The sequence below is a fragment of the Marmota flaviventris genome, chromosome 9 (genome assembly GCF_047511675.1).
Source record: "Marmota flaviventris isolate mMarFla1 chromosome 9, mMarFla1.hap1, whole genome shotgun sequence".
Taxonomy (NCBI): domain Eukaryota; kingdom Metazoa; phylum Chordata; class Mammalia; order Rodentia; family Sciuridae; genus Marmota; species Marmota flaviventris.
The window spans coordinates 58,563,586-58,583,646 of NC_092506.1; the positions used below are offsets into that span (position 1 = coordinate 58,563,586).

General features: G+C 37.8%; 3 protein-coding genes across 3 annotated transcripts; 2 read left to right on the forward strand and 1 right to left on the reverse strand.

The window, feature by feature from the left end:
• The first annotated feature begins 704 nt into the window (after positions 1-704).
• On the forward strand, positions 705-1,649 carry LOC114082362 (olfactory receptor 51I2-like). The gene has a single exon (XM_027923624.2). The coding sequence runs from the start codon at positions 705-707 to the stop codon at positions 1,647-1,649; it is 945 nt and encodes a 314-aa protein (XP_027779425.2).
• An 8,525-nt stretch (positions 1,650-10,174) lies between these two features.
• Positions 10,175-11,131, reverse strand: LOC114082363 (olfactory receptor 52D1). Its single transcript, XM_027923625.2, has one exon. It carries the CDS (start codon positions 11,129-11,131, stop codon positions 10,175-10,177), a length of 957 nt encoding a protein of 318 aa, XP_027779426.2.
• Positions 11,132-18,623: 7,492 nt separating this feature from the next.
• LOC139707120 (olfactory receptor 51I1-like) lies at positions 18,624-19,568 on the forward strand. The gene has a single exon (XM_071617150.1). The coding sequence runs from the start codon at positions 18,624-18,626 to the stop codon at positions 19,566-19,568; it is 945 nt and encodes a 314-aa protein (XP_071473251.1).
• Positions 19,569-20,061: the final 493 nt, after the last annotated feature.

Sequence of the window (20,061 nt, forward strand, 5' to 3'; positions counted from 1 at the left end):
TTATACCAAGCATAGAATGTCTGCCATTATGTATGTGTAAGAAGAACCAATAAAAAACCTACTCAAGTAAATCTAACATAGATTACAATTTGATAATCTTCTATCTGAACAGAGGGAAAGAACATGTGGTGACATAGATCAGAAACACCGGGAGCAATCAGCAGTGGAAGAGTATGAGGTGATGGACTCGGTGGATGAGTGGGAGGCTCAAGCAATGAAGAGAAGATGAGGTCCTGGAGTGATGGTGCTGTGCAGGCAAGAGAGGAGAAGCAGCTGAGAAGATGGAAGAAAGAGCAGGAGTCATTAGGTGCAGAGTATTAAGAGGCATTGTGCCTCATTTACTGAAGAGTCTGATAGCTAGGAACAAGTAGAAAGAAAAAGTCATTCTCCATTGTTAGGGAAAGATTAGATCCTGTGTAAAGAGTACAGACACGGGGAGAGCAGGGACACTGTTCAAAAAAGAGATTGAGGATTTCTTTGGAGAACAAGCTGGAACCCATGGCAGACATAGGGATACTGCAGAGAGTAGAGGTCTGAAATGCAATTTACTTCTTTCTGGCTTTCCCACAGTCCATGGTATTGGAATCTACATGTCATTGTCCCTGTTTCTCTAAGACACTAGTTGATTCTGATTGTTACTTTTTCCACCAAGTGTCCTCACATCACTATGGTTGTATTTCCCTCAAAGGCATTCAGAAACTACGATGAGAAGTTTGGGGACTAACCTCTCAAGTACCACCAGCTTCACACTCATGGGCTTCCCAGAGTTGGGAAGCCTGGAGCACTGGCTGGCCGCCCTCCTCCTGCTGCTTTATGCTGTCTCCATCCTAGGCAACACCCTGATTCTCTTCATCATCAAGGAGGAGCAGAGCTTGCACCAGCCAATGTACTACTTCCTGTCCCTTCTGTCTGTCACTGACCTGGGGGTGTCCTTTTCTACACTGCCCACTGTCCTGGCTTCTATGTGTTTTCATGCTCCAGAGACTGCTTTTGATGCCTGCCTGGCCCAAATGTTCTTCATCCATTTTTTCTCCTGGACAGAATCTGGGATCCTGTTGGCCATGAGTTTTGACCGCTATGTGGCCATCTGTAACCCCTTGCGCTATTCCTCAGTGCTCACTGATGCCCGTGTAGCCTACATAGGCATATCCATTATCATCCGCAGCTTTTGCATGGTCTTTCCATCTCCCTTCCTCCTGAAGAGGCTGCCCTTCTGCAGGGCCAATGTCCTGATCCACCCCTTCTGCTTGCATCCTGACATGATCCGCCTGCCCTGTGGAGATACCACCATCAACAGTATATATGGCCTGTTTGTTGTCATCTCTGCCTTTGGTGTAGATTCAGTGCTCATTCTTCTCTCCTATGTGCTCATTTTGCACTCTGTGTTGGCCATTGCCTCCCAGGAAGAGAGGCTCAAGACACTTAACACATGTGTATCACATATCTGTGCTGTGCTCATCTTCTATGTGCCCATGGTTAGTGTATCAATGGTCCATCGATTTGGGAAGCATGCCCCTGAGTATGTACACAAGTTCATGTCCTTGGTCTATCTTTTTGTGCCTCCTATGCTCAATCCAATTATCTATTCCATCAAAACTAAGGAGATTCGCAAGAGGCTACACAAGATCTTTTTTATACCCAAGCTCTGATGGGGAAATAGTTCTAGAAAATCCATGCATACTGGAGATTCTTTCTATTATCTGTGTTTGGGTTTATCAGAATAATTCTTTGGAGATTGTCAATTTCCTTCTAAACATAGAAAGATAATAGGGTGTCTGATATTACCTGAGCATATACTATATTATGTTTCCATTACAGGCCATACCTCAAAACTTCAGGCTGCTCTATGTTGGAATTAATTCTTGTAAGTTTCACAAATACATTGTTTTAATGGAAAAGGGTCTTTAATTCTAACCTTTTGTAATATTATAGTATTAACCTCTATATTTTCATATAAATCTAAAAATAATGGTATAAACAGAGTATGATATATACCTATACATATATAACAGTGAATTTCACTTTTTTGGATAATTATAAAACAAAAATAAATGGAAGAAAGTCAGTCAAGGATGGGAATCAGGAATAGCGTGAAGGGAAAGTAGAAGTATTAGGAACTTAAATGTAGCAAATTATATTGCATACACAGATGATTATATCAAAATGAATTACTATATTATATGCAACTAATGAACTAATAAAATATTTAAAAATAGAGGTATACATATATACCATGTTATAATTGGGGAGCATGTGACTTGAGTCCATAGGGGTCACCGATGAATTGTTAAGAGAATAGTAGTCTTGAATATCTTTAATCTTAAAAATTATTTGTACAGAAGGACTTTTAAAAAAAAGTATAAATTTTGAAATATGAATATTTCTACATCCTCTAAAATGGAATACACATTCTTTTCTCATTTACTAAGTAAAATGAGACACATTAATTCGGAAATTTAGAAGTTTTAAACATGAAAAATATCAAAAGAGGCATATGCTGTCATCCCTCCTGCATGAGTAGAGGGAAGTTTCAGTTTTCTCTGGGGAGCTAAATAGCACACTACATAGAAAGCAACAGTTCTTGGGTGATCAGTGGAATACAAATCCGCTAGGTGGCAGTGCAGCTTGCCTGGAAAAATGGGCTTCTGTCCTAGGTTGAGCAGCTCACTCCAGAGATTTCAGCACATGCTGGAGCAGAGAGGGGAGCCACTGAAGAATGTCAGGAAGTTCACAGGGAATAGCAGACATGGAAAGGGAAGAATGTGCTGAAATCCATGTTAAGGAAACAGCGCAGATCACATAGGCTGGTGGACCATTGGCAGAAATGAACTCAGTGCTGTGAGGTTTTCACTGGGCAGTGGACAGAACATGACAAAACTCAACCTGAGGGACAATTGAGAAAGGTAGAATTGGGGCAAAAGGTTAAATTTTCACTGATATTCATTTACCTTTATTTTTCGCAAGAAATAATTCTTGAATAACAGAGTCATATGGACTTTGTAACATGAACAAGTTCTAAATTTAAGAGAAGAATGCACTAGAATTTTCAATATACCCTTCTTGATTCCCAAATTAAGCAAACAAGAGAGAAAAAAATCACACAAAATTTGAACCAAAAGTGACATCTTCAACAAAACTCAGTAATACAATTCCTAGGGACACTGTCCCATTTGGAAAGACTGAATCCCAACAGAACTCTGGGTACATGGCTTTGAGACTGATTGGCAAGAATGGAACAATCCTTATAGAGTTTAAGAGCTCATAGAAATGAGAGGATCATGGTCCTAAGCACTGGAAATCTCAGAAATGTTCAGCAAATGAGCACTTCCAATAGGATAGAGCTTCAACCTGAAGGAAACCGCATGCAAAAATAAGTATACAGGCAAGGGGCAAAGAAAGCTCTGATGGTGTGGGAGAAGAACTCAGAAGAAGCAGATACAGGAAGTGCTACAACAACTCCACACATTTCTCAGGAAGCAGTCTGTAGGGTTCTAGGCTGGAACCAGGAGCAGGCAGAACAACCCTTACAACCAAAGACTGAGCTCTGACATACAGAGGTGGCCTCAGAGATGGGTGCTACTCAGAGGCAGTTGCTGTTTGCACAACTACAGAGGTAAAGTAACAGCAAAGACACTGGGAGAACTACTCTGCCACTCCCTTCCCCTCCAGGCCATCCTCCCAGTGATCTTGGAAGATCTTCATGATTTATATATTAGGACAAAAATAGAAAGAAACTAACTTATACACAGTTATGAGCAAAAATTAAAGAAGAATATCAGGGACAAAGATGAATCACATCCCTCAGTCATGCTAACAATTGATATATCCCTTTTTTTAAATAGCTCTTTATATTCTACCATTTAAGGATCTGTATCTGAAATTAGATATTTCTGAATCCATTATTTTTTAGGCTTTTGAAAAAGTTCAACTTGGTCTCAACTACATATTTGAGAAGTCACATCAAAAGCATGCAGATGGGAAGGGTGAGCACTTGTGCAACAATAAAAGATATTTCTAGCATCTATAAAAACATATACTCTCTTTTGCTGCTGCCTTACAACTATGGACCAGTACCCTATTTAGAGACTGGTTAAATGAATATTTTTCTTTCTGAGATAATTTATATTTGTTCAAGTTGTTAAAATTATATTTTCTGTAGTGTATCAACTTCTTTTGGGTAGAAAAGGAAGGTACTTTACCTCCAGAATTACTACCACTCCCCCAATAAAATTCTCCACACTGTTTTACAACTGGGGTTGTTTCAAGGACAGTCATCAATATTTCTGGCAGAAGGAGTAAATGTGTTCAGTTGATAAAAGAGTAGTGGATATTTTCCTCATGAGGACTGCTCTTGCTGAACCTAACCTCACTCAGAAGATAAACTTTCTGTGGCCAGCTTTTAATTACTGCTTTGTAAAACTATGGCTGGGAGGAGAGCACTTCTCATCCAGTTCAACTGTCACTGAAGCAGCAAAGTCATGTTTTCTTTTTTTTTTAATTTTTATTGTTGGTTGTTCAAAACATTACATAGTTCTTGACATATCATATTTCACACTTTGATTCAAGTGGGTTATGATCTCCCATTTTTACCCCGTATACAGATTGCAGCATCACATCGGTTACACATCCACTGATTTACAAATTGCCATACTAGTGTGGTATTCTGCTGCCTTTCCTATCCTCTGCTATCCCCCCTCCCCTCCCCTCCCCTCCCCTCTTCTCTCTCTACCCCATCTACTGTAATTCATTTCTCCCCCTTGTTTTTTTTTCCCTTACTCCTCACTTCCTCTTGTATGTAATTTTGTATAACCCTGAGGGTCTCCTTCCATTTCCATGCAATTTCCCATCTCTCTCCCTTTTCCTCCCACCTCTCATCCCTGTTTAATGTTAATCTTCTTCTTATGCTCTAAAGTCATGTTTTCTTATCAGAGCTGATCAGATTTGGAAATTAGTTCTTTGGAGTGGCACAAGACCTCTCTGTGGTATTCAGAAGATGAGATTGATGGTTAGCCATACTTATGGACCTGGACATTACCTTCTTCTTCAATCACTACTTTCTGAAGATGGTCCCACTTCCTGAGTTCATATTAATTAATTGGACTGAACCCCAAGCAAATGGATTTGCATTTTTCCATTTTTTAAAATATGTTCTAATTATCTTAGTCCTTCTATTAATCTTGTCTTTGGGACACAGCCTCCTATTTTCCCCAAATATCAGTTTAGTAAGACTCAAATAATTTAGTGTTTCATGATAGCCTGAGACAAAATTAAGGGCTGAGAATGAGAATGTATAATTTTGGATTTAAAAAGAAAAAAAAATGGAGCAAAAATTCTTCACTAGATTCTGGCACATGTAAACTTAGGCCAAAACAGTTAACTTGAGGCTATAAATAGGGTAATGATCCATAATTATAAGAAAACAGCAAAACAGACTCAAGTTAACTGTTGGTTTTTCTTATATAGGTTTTTTTTTTTTTTTTTTTTACTTATAGTTGGACAAAATACCTTTATTTTATTTATTTATTTATTTATGTTATGTGGTGCTGAGGATTGAAGCCAGTGCCTTGCAAATGCTAGGTGAACACTCTACCACTGAGGCACAACCCCAGCCCCCAAGTTAACTGCTGTGTTTTGGCCATGTTTATGTGTGCCAGAATTTAGTGAGAAGTTTTTGCTCATTTTCTTTTTTTACATCCAAAATTAAACACTCTCATTCTCTGTCCTTGATTGTGTCCCAATATCTTGCTACTATTCTTAAGGTGAACTATCACAGCAAACTGTCTATTATTATAGAAATACTTTCATATTGGGGAAGGAGGTTTCCCTCTCAAATTTATGTCTAAGATATGTTGAAATAATATGTGTACACATGCACGCATGCACACACACACACACTCACACAATAAATAGTGCTTACCACTATTTATTTTATATACCACATGCAATGAATCAAAGATAAATGTAATTGTAAATAAATTATATTAAATGATATAATAAAGTAATATTAATACTTGGTAAAGTTTATATTATACTTCAAAATATACATATGTGTGTATCTAACAAAGAAGGAGATAATAAAGTAGATTGATGTTTAGCAAAACATGAAAAAATAATGTATTCTTCCTAAATCTATGGTCTGGTAACACTTGGTGCTGTTTTTATATCTCAAAAAAAAAAAAAAAAAAAAAGAAAAACAAAGTTAAAAAATAAAACATTCAATTTAAGACATAAAAAAATAATTTTGTAAAATGATGGAAGACACTAAAGGAAGTAAATCATTGTGAATGTGAAAGAGAGAAAGCAATCTATAAACTGACCCTTTAAGAAGACTGCAAAACAAATGAACTTTGGAACATGGATTCCAATGGAAAATAAAATATTGACATCACAAATACTGGAAGAGTGGAGATATTTTAAATATTCGGATAGAATTTTCTGTAAATAATTTAAATCTTTCTAAATTGATGTTTTGGGAAAATAATAAAATATAAACATTTAGAAATATGTGATAATTAAGGAAGATATGAAAATTATTAAACAATATTACTGCCACTCACAGATAAGCAGTATAGTACACAGTTTTTCCCCTAACTTTCCCCCAAATGGTTCAAGAAAGAGATTATTACTATTTTTATTAAATAATCATTTAATATGTTTGTTAAATAATATATAATATATTTATTAAATAATATATATAAATAATGAATATGCTATATTTATTAAATAATAATGTTGGGAAGGTATATAAAATGTAAATATAATCCTTATGAACTTTATAGAAAAAAATCCTAACGTGATAAAATTGTGTACACTACATACACTAATGACAAAAAAGGTGTGAATACTAGAAGTTATGAATACAACTAATCAATACTGAAAAAAGAATAATCTACATAGAATTAAAGAAGTTATTTTTCAGAAATCTCTCAATATGATTCTTCATATAAGGAGTGTAATAATAAACATTAATGTTATCAAGAGTATATTTCAAAATGGTAAAATGAAAAAAAAAAAAAAAAACATGTCCTACCAAAAAATAAAGCAATTTATTTTCTGTATATTTTCTTAGTCTGTAAGATCATATGCATCCTAACTAAAATAAGAGGAAAATGATTTTTTATTTCTTAGAAATCATATTATTTACCAATATTGTGAAGGACTCTTTGGCCACCATCATAAAACTTGGGACAGAAATGAGCTATTTCTCCTATTATTATAGGCAATTGCACGCTAAATTCAAACAACTCTAATTCTGTTTTATTCAGTCTTTGCCTCTCAATCACCATTATTAATACTACCAAATAGTCTTTTGAGTGAGATTTTAGTTGGATAAAAATATTAACATAGCACATTACTGTTAAATATTTATACATTTCTCTAGAAAATTATTTGAATGGATTAACAGAAATTTTATTATTATTTCTTGTCAGTGATATTTGGCAAGATATATTTTATATTTATCTATAGTACATACATTTTATGTTTAAAGTAAAATTACACACACACACACACACAACTGAGGGTGACTTGGGAGTTCTAAGGAGCTGAGCCTCCAAGGAGGGTGCCCTGCTGGGAGACTGAGGCCCTGGCAGGATCAGTTCAGAGACAACAGGCTGAGTCACTGGCACATACTCTACAACTGGTGACCTTTGTCTATTCTCAAAAGTTGAATTTCTATTAAGTCCTCAAATAACAATATGCTACTCCTTTTTAAGGAAGGGTTATGTGAATACTTGGTTATGGTAGTCAGAAAAGTGTCACTTTGAGAACTTTTGCCTTCTCTAAATAAACACTAGCTTCATGTTACTTTAGACTACAGTTACAAGTGATTGAGACTGATCCAATCATGTGATTCAATAAAGATTGAGTCATAAAACTTCTAAAGGCTGACCATATCTCTGAAGTTGGCCTAGATTTTGAAGCTCCCTAGGATTTGAGTCTCACCAGGCTGCTTCAGGCTCTCTTAGTATTCTCTCTGCTTCCTCCTTCCTGAGCCATTGTCCTGTCCCTCTTCCTCTTCTAATCTCACACAGAGCTCCATACATCTGATCTTTCTCCTTTGGGTTTCTCTGTGCCAAGACATGACTGGCCCTGGCCCAGGACAACTCTTTGTGCAAGGATTTGCCTCTATTCCTGGACTTGGAGTTCCCTGCAGCCAGAGCTGACACTTTTCTTCTTGTCTCACCAGTGGACATGGTAATTATTTTTTCCTCCATTTACTTTTCCTACTTTCCTTAGCTCGTTCCAGTTTAATGGCTGTGCCTCTATCTGAACAGTATCAATATGATGTAAGTGAATAGGAATAAAATCACTAAATTTCTACTATATTTCAAGCACTTATGCAAGACATGTTTTCACTACTCACTACAGTGGCATAATGCAGATGCCATTTTGTTTGTTAATTCAACAAAGAATATGACACACACCAGTATGATCTATAAAACATTTTTTATAATATTGATAGAGTAATTTTTAATTATGTGAATGTCACAGATGTTGTATACTACTACAACTGCTATGCTGTAGTAGTATAATTAGACTAAAAATTAACAAATTAGCAAATAGATAAATGCTGCAGATTAAGTCAGTATATATAATGAAATAGAGTATGCTTTTGTATATTTAAGGATTATTCATCAAGTACTACTGACTTCTCCAGTCTGTATTGAGTGCTTGGTTTGTCTCAGACTCTATAGTGAGCACTTTACTGGGACTGGAGAAGTTAGATATGATGCTCAATCCATGCAGCTGGTAGGTAAGGTAGATGAAATTGAAGCTCGTAGTCATATGGATCCATATTTCATATTATTTTCATGATACAGGACTAGAAAAATGTATGAGTTATTATCTACATCAAAGGAGTGGACAGACTATTAGTTTCTCTGAATTTGCAGGGTATTAATTTAAAATGAAAACAACAACATCCATCATGTTGAATATTTGGCAGGGATATTGGTAGATTTTTCTATTTTAGAACTGAGATTACTAAAATATTGTTGGACTATTAAAAAAGAATATGGTGTGGTGGTGCACTCTTGTAATCCCAGGAGCTTGGAAGACTGAGGCAGGAAGATCACAAGTTTAAAACCAGTCTTGGCAACTTAGCAAGATTCCATATCAAAATAAAATATAAAAGGGCTAAGAACAGAGCTTAGTGGTTAAACATCCTTGAGTTCAATTCCCCATACTAAAAAAAAAAAAAAGAAGAAGGAGGAGGAGGAGGAGGAGGAGGAGGAGGAGGAGGAGGAGGAGGAGGAGGAGGACATGGATTCACAACCAGCTCCCCAGAACCCTAAAGAAAGGATGGCTTCATGACTGAAAGAAATGGCAAAGGGGACAGAAGGAAGAAAGGGTGAAATTGTGGGTCCATTTAGCACTGACAATATTTTAAGCACTATTTAAATATGACAGAGTTATTCTGTAATATGGTTACCACTATAATCTGTGAGCTGAGACAAAAATTAAGGTGTTAGAAAAGTTAAATAAATTGCTCCATAAATGTTACATGACTTTTTTTCTCTCTCTCTTTTTTCCTTTGTTTATTGGACATTTTACATGTAAGGCATTTTCTTAAGTTCAGTACATTTATTTTCTTATGCATTCCTTACCATAACATGAAGAGTTAGATGCTATCATTATTCCTACACATCAGGGGGTCAATCTGAGGGACAGAGACATTTAATGCCACGCTTAAGGTCACAAATTTGGTAAGAGGAGGAGCCAGGATTCAAACCTAGGCATTCCGAATTCACATTATATGCCCTGAACTGCAACCAAATAAGTAGAATTCTGCCTCAAATTCACTCTAAACACCTTTTTCTTTGCCTTTGAACTCATGCAGGAGGTTATTCTCATGAAACTGTCACCTCTTATGATCAGGGACTGACTTGCTCCTTAGTAGTTCATAGCCACTTTTGAGACAGCAGTGAATATATGATCATCTTTCTGGGCTATTCTGAGTTTCTCAAGGAGCAGTGGGAATGCAACATGTTCAATGTGATAAACAGTACCTCCATGTCATCTGGCTCATCCTGTTCCTCCCAGAGCTTACAGACAATTAAACTTAGTCTTGTCATATCATAGATCCCCATGCATGCAAATGAATCTGGAAAGTGATCCTACCCATTTATTTTTCTCATCTCCAATTATCTTTTTTATCTCTTCGGTTTGGAATTCATATTGAGATCTTCCTCAAGTAAAGCAATCTTAGAAGTCGACTCCGAATCTCCTTGGTTCTAGCTCCATAGATAATGGGATTGAGTACAGGAGGCACCAGCACATAGAGATTCGCCAGAAAGATGTGCACATGCTTGGGAACTCGGTTGTGACCAAAGCGGTGGGTGAGGAAGGAGAAGAAGGCAGAGATGTAGAAAACGAGGATGACACCAAGGTGGGAGCCACAGGTACTCAGAGCCTTGTGCTGGGCATCACGGGATGGCAGGCGAAAGACAGCACGGAGGATAAAGCCATAGGAGATGGCAATGAGGATAGAATCCAGACCCATGGCCAGCAGAGCTACAGTCAGCCCATAGACAATATTGACAGTGATGTTGGCACAGGCCAACCGAGCGATGCCCATATGCTCACAGTATGTATGAGCCATGACATGGTGGCCACAGTAGGGCAGTCGCCTCAGCAGGAAAATGAAAGGGGAGACAATAGCTACACTCCGGAATACACCAACAATGCTAATTCTGCCTATGACAATATGGTTGAGAATGGTTGTGTATCTCAGTGGGTTGCAAATAGCCACATATCGATCAAAGGCCATGGCCAGGAGAACTGAGGATTCCAAAGCGTAGATAGAATGGACAAAAAACATCTGGGCCAGGCATCCATCAAAGGAAATCTCACCTGCATGGAGCCACAAAATGGCCAGCATTTTGGGCACAGTGGTGGAGCTGAGAGCCAGGTCAGTGAGTGAGAGAAGGCAAAGGAAGAGGTACATGGGAGCATGCAGGGCACTGTCCATCACAATGACCAGGATGATGGCAGCATTGCCAAGCAGTGTTACCAGGTACATGGCACAGAATGGAATTGCAATCCAGATATGGGCAAACTCCAGCCCTGGGATTCCTGTCAGGCAGAGAGTGTCTGGGAGACTCTTATCACTGATGTTGGAGGTTGACATCCTTCTGGCAAATCAAGGGTTCCTTCCAAGGGTTGATGGTATGTCTACCCTGGAAAAACAGGCATGTGGTGAATTCATATGAAATGATGCCTTTTCTGTGAAATAATATTTAGACTGTTAAAAACGTTTTTTTTTTTTTTTTTAACTTGTTCAAGCATCTGAAAAGTATTTCACTCTGAGTCCTAACATACATGCCCTTTTCTTTTTGGCAAAGATTTGTAATGATGCATTAATCTTTTTTTTTTCCTGTTTGAATCTATCTTCCCAGAAAAATGCCCAAAGACTTACTTTTATATTTCACCTAAAGTGCCTAGTAAGAAGGTAGATGATCTTGATATGATTACATACCTCCTAATTTAGTACTTTAGTGATATGAGCATTTCTGTAGGAAAAGAAAAAGAAAAGTTTGATAAATCAGCTCTACTTTCTGCGGAGATAATACACATATCTATGTCAGAGTTAGCTCATCCTGCAAACTTACTAGTGTAATTTCAGGATGTGATGGACAGCTGAGAGTGCTACATCTTGATAGATACATATGGAGGGAGAAAGTAGGTTTTCTAGATTTGACATCCACAAAGACATTCGGGAGTAGGACTCTATTTTGGCTGTAAAGGAATAGTTAGTATTGCATATAGACCCCTTAACATATTTTGTACTTAAAAAGGCCTTCAGAATTATGCCATGAAACCCAAATTTGAGTCCAGATTCTATATCAAGAATTGTTGTGTCACCATGAACAAATTTCTTTCTTCTCTATAGCTTTCTAATTACAAAGGACATGATTCTATAGTCATTTTGTGCTTTTTTGTTTACCAAGTCTCATTGGAAAAATTCAACATTTTTGTGACTTTGCTATCTCCAAATTGAGAATGACTTCATCTTGCTTAACGCCTTCATAGGAAGTTGAGCAAAGATTTATATTTATGGGATTAAATGTTGGGATTCCCCAAATAATTCCCCTCCCTTTAAAAAATAATCTTTATTTTCTAACAATGAATAGTCAATAGTGTGAAAATACCATTCTACAGTTCTTACTAGTGGGAAGACCAAAAGTCCAGAGATTTGAACTGATATAATTTAGATTCAGGCATGTTACTTGTGGAACTGAAATTACATCTTATATCTCTAGCTTCGGAGTTTTGTGTTTTCATCTTTCCCTACAATCCATTAGTATGACTAACACTTGAACTCATAGTGCTTCCAAAGAAACCGATTTCTTTCATTTAAAAATGCAATAGTTTTACTCATTATCTAAACATCAAATACGTAAAGAGAAGTAGAAAGCCCCTTCCAACTTGCATTAGATTCTCAATTTGACACCAAATGATTCTGGGTTTAGCCTTGATACTTACCTCTGACACTAGTGGAAAGACACTCAGAGGAGAGCTGAAGTCAGTGCATTTTATCTTCTTGGCTTATTCTTTCCATCCATGGAAGATTTCAAATGGGTGTTGGAAAGTACTCTCAAAATCTATGGGTATGAGGACCAGAAAGATTGGGTAAGAGCAGGTCCTACTGTCAGTCCTATACTTCAATTAATAAACTAAATCTGAGTTTATTTACTGAACACAGCTGTTGGAGGATCTTATTTTAAGAACTTATGTGGATCAGAGACATGCACTTGCAGGTGGAACAGGCTGTGTTTGGAGCTCTGAGAAAGAGATGTACAGTCTCTGTGTGAAGGTGTGTGGCAGAGTATAGTCGTGCAATGACTTAGGCTGGAGTTTTGATTGGGCGAGTGAGAGCTCTTTTTGTGGGTTCAGATAGATGTGTTAAGAGACAAGTGAAGGGTCTGAATGTGTAATCCGTGTTCTTGGATCTCTGAGCTCATTATATGTTTTCAGTTCATCTCCATATTCCAGCTTCCTCTGGTCAAAGGTGTTGGTAAGTGAGGTTATTTATTGCTTCTCTCTATGATGCTCAGATGTGAAACTCAGGTAGCCTTCTCTAGGGATTTGATCTGTGGTAATCTGTTGAGGGAGAGAAAGATAATAATTAGTTGATAAATGAGGAAAGGAAACAGGAAAATTTTCCAGTAACATGATAAAGAATGTGGAAATGAAATATCTTATCTACATATTATATTCTCTATTCTGATCTCTTACTTTCTGTCTTCTTTGTTTCTCTCCCTTTTCTATCCTGGCCTTCTTAAATTCCCACTCATGGTAGATCAACCGGAATTCTGTGCCCATGAGGCGTAGTGAGAAATTGATGTGAATGATGAGGCAAATACTGATGTTGGATGTATATTCACAACATTGTACTATCAGACTTATCTTACAAAATGTATGTTCAGAGAAAAAATAATTAAGACTTTCATGACAATGATAGAACAGTATTAAGCAAGGCATGGGACCTTTCTGAGCATGCTCATTGCAACTAGCCAGACTGTTAAGCCAGTATTTTTAGGAAATGACATCAGAAATGATCACTGCACCATTATCACTATTCATTGCCCTCATAGGTCAACAAATTTCTGACTCTGAAGTCTTAGAATACCTGTCTTCTGCCTCCCATCCTCCTCCTCCATAATTCTCTTTCAAGGTTGATCCCTGCATTTGTATTGTCCAGTCTTTGAGGAATGACTCTTCTTTGTTCTTTACCTTCTTATTCTTCCAGCCTAAGGCTAAATGTATTTGTTTCCTACTGTTGTCCTAAAAACAATCACCTGTTTAGCAGCTTAAAACAGCAAAGATCTCTTAGAGTTTTTGTAGGTCAGATCTTTAGGGGAAAATGTGCTTTGAAACTTGGTTCATGTCTGTTCCCTATAGTTGTATAGTGATGTTTCCATTCCTTTGCTAGGGATTCAGCTGTGACTTGCCCACATTACTTCTCATGCTTTCCAGTTGAGTCCTTCAGGTAATGATGGAATGAGTGCCTCTCATGCTTTGAATCTCTGCCTGATCTGCCGCATCGTTGTGGCTCTAGCTTGAAAAACTCTGTGCTGTTACATGATTTATGTGACTAAATTATGTCCATCTAAATCATCCAAAAGAAAAAAAATCCAGTCTTAAGGTGTAAAATTGTAATTGCATCTGCAAAGTCCATTTTGATGTTGGATCAATCTCAATAATATTTGCTTGATTTTTGAGAGATGGTAGCACTTGAAAGTGACCTGGAAACCTTCAATGACTGCCTTATAATATTGCAAGTTCTCTGCTATTCTGCCCTAAAATATTTCTTGCAGCTCTTCATTATTACATTAATTGAATTATAATGTTTCCTTAGAAGTTTCCCCAGACAGACCACAAATTGGTATATTTATTCATATACATATTTTCATTACTAATATCATTTCCACATTTATTCTCATTTGTGTTTTGTACATTTTATTCCATAGACCTTGAGGGTAGGAACTTGACATTGTCACAGTTGAGAAGTTTTTTTTTTTCTTTTAATGTGGAAAAAGTTAAAGTGAAAGACACTGGAAAAGGAACAGTGGACTCTGAATTCTCCCAAATCTCTGTGTACTGAGTAGGTTTCAGGTGGGTTCCTCACTTGGGTGCATGAAACTGGTGTGGGAAGATCTTAGAGTTAACTAAGGAGTTGCTGAATCCTGTATTCTGATTCATCTCTGAGAGGGATTCTTGAAAAGTGCCTGCATTTTCTTCTTGTTAGTCTCAGAGGAATGCTGGGTATGTGAGAGGGTCTTTCTAAAAAGCAACTTTCTTACTGGTTTGCTTCAAGTGTGAGCCTGCTCTCTTTTCTTCCAGCTGTATCTGTTGGTGTTTTCCTAGAATTCAGTTGTTCATGCTACTCCAAGCATTTATTCTTATTATTCTGAACACAGAGGTCAGTGTCAATCTTCAGGTGCTCTACTCAGGAGTTAATTTCTGGAAGTGAAACATAATCACCAACCTCCACTGATGCTATATGGCAGCCAGTGGGCTTCCTGCTTCCCACACAGTCACTCCCTTAATCATCCCAATCATTCTGTGATATGAGATTATTAACTATGGGTGAAAAATGAAACTGTGGTTGAGAGGCTTTGTTAAGACCAGTGGTGGAATCTGAACTCAAATCAAGGTCCACTTTCTCAAGGCAAGTGGTCGAATCTTGACTCCACATCAGTTGCTAAACTTTGTTAAGTAGCCTCATATCACACTTGCTGTCTCCCTACTAGATATTTAATAAACATTTGTGAAGAAACCAACACAGTGCTAAGTTCTCAAAACCTCATTAATAAAGGAACACATTTAATCAATAATCACATTCTGTGTTTGTCAGACATGGCACACTTGTGTTTTCATCATGCTGAGGGTAAATTTTATGGATGATCCAGGTGAGAATTTCACAGTAAATGCAAATGCTGAAATTCATTTATATTGAGCACGAACTCTCTGTTTAGTGGGGTATTTTGTTTGTTTTTTTGCTGTTGTTGTGTTTTGTATCCAGACTTCAGTGGATATGATCATAGGTATAAAGTAGGAAAGACAAACCCTGAATTAGGAGATATTTAACTATTATTTTGCTACTAACTGAATATAATTGAGATAGTTGACTTCTTAGATGCTAATAACTGTTAAAATGTGGGTCCACATGCAATTTTATTGCAAGTTCCTTTTAGTTAAGATCACTGGATCACTCTTTCTCCAGCATACTAATATAATATAAGACATGAAGTAACATCAGGGAGGTGTGGAGCACTGCTGATGGTCTGTATTCCCAGAAGTCCATGACACCTGAGCTGATGACAGCATAAGGGACTTCCTAGAAGCAGCCATATATTGCTAAGGCCAGTTAGTTGGCAGAGGTAACTGTGGGCTATGATCAGGGCATGCAGGGCTCCCAGTATTGCTCTCCCTTTCAATGCAAGAGATCTCTCAAGCAGGTGAGTTGAAGTTCTAGAAACTCCAAATTCAGATTTTAAGCCACCTACCCTTAACTTAGAAACCGAAGTGCTAAGATATAGCAATCTGAAGAATAAAAATCTACTACTCTGATTATTTATTATATGCCTATATCATTTTCTTTCTGCTTTCATATTTTCTATCCATTGCTCTTGATCTCTGAAATCCCACCATGGTTTCTGATTCACACATTACTTCCTCATAGGAATATCCCATTAGGCTGCATTTTGAAGGTGGATGTCTTTATGTAAACAAGCATCCCATACTTATCTCACAAGCATCTGGTATCAGAAGATGCATAAAAAGACCCTGGTGTGTTAGAAGTCATGTGGAAGGATCCTATTTATGCTAAATGATTCCCAAAGATGGGGAGGTCTATTTATTGCACAGAGAGACAAACCAAAATTTACCGGAAAGCTTACAGGTAAGGAAAACAAAGTGGACTTAACATGTGGAATTAATGCAAAATTGTATCCTGAGATAAAAGGACAGAGGAATCTTGAATGTAGATGCAGGAACAAAGGCAGATGAAAGTCTGGTTGAGGATATAAGCAGGTTTTAAAAACCAGAGTTGCAAATTATTTGCTCCTGAGAATTTTCCCTTTGGATTTTCACAACCACATTAGGTAAACTTATTAGCATTAGCATCTCTACTTTGACATAAAAGATTTAAAACTCAGAAGCTTGAGTGACTCACTGAGCATTTCTTTTCATCTGTCCCTTGCACTAAGTACAGCATTGGTAATGACCGAAACCATGAGTTAAGGATCAGGGTTGAATTTTAGAGCTGGTGACAGAGGAGAGAAGATTCACAATGTTATAATGCAAGTCATGCAAAGAAGTATTCATGATAGAAGATGCATATCTAGGTTATGAGGTGCAGAGAGAGTTACCTCTACTGGTATAGATCAGCCACATATTCATGAAAGAGGGCATCTGTGGACTTCAGCCAAGGAAGATGATTTGAACAGATATGTACATAAATCAGGCAAACACTAATAAGTACTGCATCAGTGTATTAAGATTTGTATAACACCAAGAAGCCATATGTGTGTATCTGTTTAGATATATGAGGAAGAAAATTTCGAGAACTGAGGCTAGAAATATTGATTTAATACTGACCAAAGGGACCTTTAATTCTAGGCTAATGAATTCAAATGTGACCATTTGTTAATGATAGACTACTTAAAGATTTAATTAGAAAAGTGCATTGTCATAATAACATTTCAAAATATTCATTCTAGACAAGTTTGGTGGCACACACCTGTAATCCTAGTGACTATGATTTTGTGCAGGAAGATTGTGAGTTCAAGGGCAACCTCAGCAACTTAGCAAAACCATGAGCAAAGTTATTGAAATACTGTCTCAAAATGAAAAATAAGAAGGACTGGGGAGTCCAGTAGTAAAGTGATTTTGGGTAGAATTCCTGGTGTAGATACTTAAATAAATAAATGCTTGTAGTTGAAATTGGAGATGAATTAGAGTGAGGTTAGGAATTTATTAGGAGGCTTTTATTATGGTATAATAATGTGATAATTTGGGTCTGAAGTGTGGGAAGAAAAGAAGAAAGGTGCTAACAGAGACACCTGGGGTCAGTGTTTTCATAAACTGTTATCTTATTTAAAGTACTTGGCAAAGGAAAAGGAGGAGGCAAAGTGATATTGGAAATTTGAGTCTCTACATTGGGCATAACACCAAAGAGAAAACAGGTGAAAAACTGATTCTGGGATATACATAAATTTTAATGAATTTAATGGATTTCAGGAATGATATACTATTGGATCATGATACAAACTTTAAGAAATTACTTCCAAATAGCAGAAATATCAGTACAGGGGAGGGAACAGGAGGAGGGAAGAATGGCAGAAAGGGGAAGTACCAGGGACTGAATTAGGACAAATTGTGTTCCATGCTTCTATAATTATGTCAAAATGAATCCTCATGTTATGTTTAAGTATATAGAACGAATAAAAAAGAAAATACATTCAGGAAATTCAGTTCTTCAGGGAGAAAAGCAATGCCATAAGTGAAATGGATGAAGAATAAAGTGGATGGAGGAAACATGGAAGTCCAGCACATCTTGAGGAACACTTGGAAGTTTGACTTCATGGGTATCCATCTTCCTGTGCATTTATCTTCCATCTGGATGAGTGGTTGGAAGAAACCAGTAACTATGTGGTTAGGAAGCTGGGAGTCATAGTGCGGTAGTGGAGGTGCTAGAGCATGAAAAATGGGAAGAGGAAAAGGTTGAGTAAGAGGTTTGCTCTGGAATGGACATAAGAGTTGAGAAAGAAGTGACAAGGAGAGTTTTTTTCTTGTCTTGAAAAAATGATATCAATGAATTGAACAGAAAAAGAGTTTGTATTTTTAATCTGAGAAAGAGTGCTAGACACAGGTATAAAGGAGGGTCACTTCACTTGTCTTGCCAGCTGGGCACATTGAGAAAAATCAGATTTCAGAAATCTTAGTAACAATGAGAGGCATGGATGAGTGTTAGAGTGAACAATAGTGATTATTGCTCTAAAGTGAGGGACTAGGTGATGTATGAGAGATTAGAAATACTAGGCAGAGGCCATGCATAACACTTGGTTTGTCTTCTTTGCAGGCCAGGGGCCCTACCATCTAGGCAGCAGTGCAGCATGGGAGGAGACACCCACAACAGCTCAGGGTTGCCTCCTTTCACCTTGACAGGACTCCCAGGGCTGGAGGCCTCCCAGCACTGGATGATTTTGCTCCTTGGACTTCTCTACACTGTCTCAATCGTGGGCAATAGCCTGATCCTTTTCATTATCAAGGAGGAGCAGAGCTTGCATCAGCCTATGTACTATTTCCTGTCCCTGCTCTCAGTTAATGACCTGGGTGTGTCTTTCTCCACGCTGCCCACAGTACTGGCCACATTTTGCTTCCACATAAGAGAAATCAGTTTCAATTCCTGCATGGTCCAAATGTTCTTTATTCATTTTTTCTCTTTCATCGAGTCTGGGATCCTGCTGGTCATGAGCTTTGACCGCTATGTGGCCATCTGTCACCCCCTGCGCTATGCTACAGTGCTCACTGATGCCCGTGTGGTGCAGATGGGCATATCTGCTATTATCCGCAGTTTCTGCATGATTTTCCCTCTGCCTTTGCTTCTGTTGAGGCTGCCCTTCTGCAAGGCCAACGTGCTCTCCCATGCCTACTGCTTGCATTCAGATCTGATCCGCCTGCCCTGTGGTGATGTCACCATCAGTAATATCTTTGGTCTATTTATTGTCAGCTCTACCTTTGGCCTGGATTCTGCACTCATTCTCCTCTCTTATGTGCTCATACTGCGTTCTGTGCTTGCCATTGACTCCAGGGAGGAACGACTGAAGACGCTCAACACGTGTGTGTCACACATGTGTGCTGTGTTCATCTTCTATGTGCCCATGGTTGGCGTGTCCATGGCTGCTCACTATGGGAGGTATGCCCCACCCTATGTACACACACTCATGTCCCTTATTTATCTATTTGTGCCTCCGATGCTCAACCCTGTCATCTATTCCATCAAAACCAAAGAAATTCGGCAAAGGCTTTGCAAAATTCTTCTGAGAAGGAAGTTTTGAACAGAAAATATTTGAAAAATCTAGTCAAGGGTATGTTTGCCATTATTTCACAAAATTGCTTTCAAGACTGTCCTGATGAGGAATTTTTAATATCCTTTTGTCATTTATCTTACCATTAAGATTCTGCCCATGAGATATTTGCTGTAAGCCTGGAAATAATTCAAATCAAGCCAAAAGTTTTGCAAGGTAAAGTGGGCTAGAATTTATTAAAAATACTTGATCCCTTTCTTTCTTTCTTTTTCTTTTTCTTTTTGGTACACTGGGAATTAAACCCAGGGGTGCTTAACCACTAAGTAACATCCCAACCCCGCTGTCTTTTAAATTTTGGGACACTGTCACGGTACTTCCTTAGGGCTCACTAAGTTTTCCAGTCTGACCTTGTTCTTTCCAGTCTGCTTTAGCCTCCTGAGTTGTTGGGATTATAGGTGTGTGCCACCATAGCAGGCTTCTTATTTCTTTTTAATCACATAAATGAACATTCTCATAATTGGTC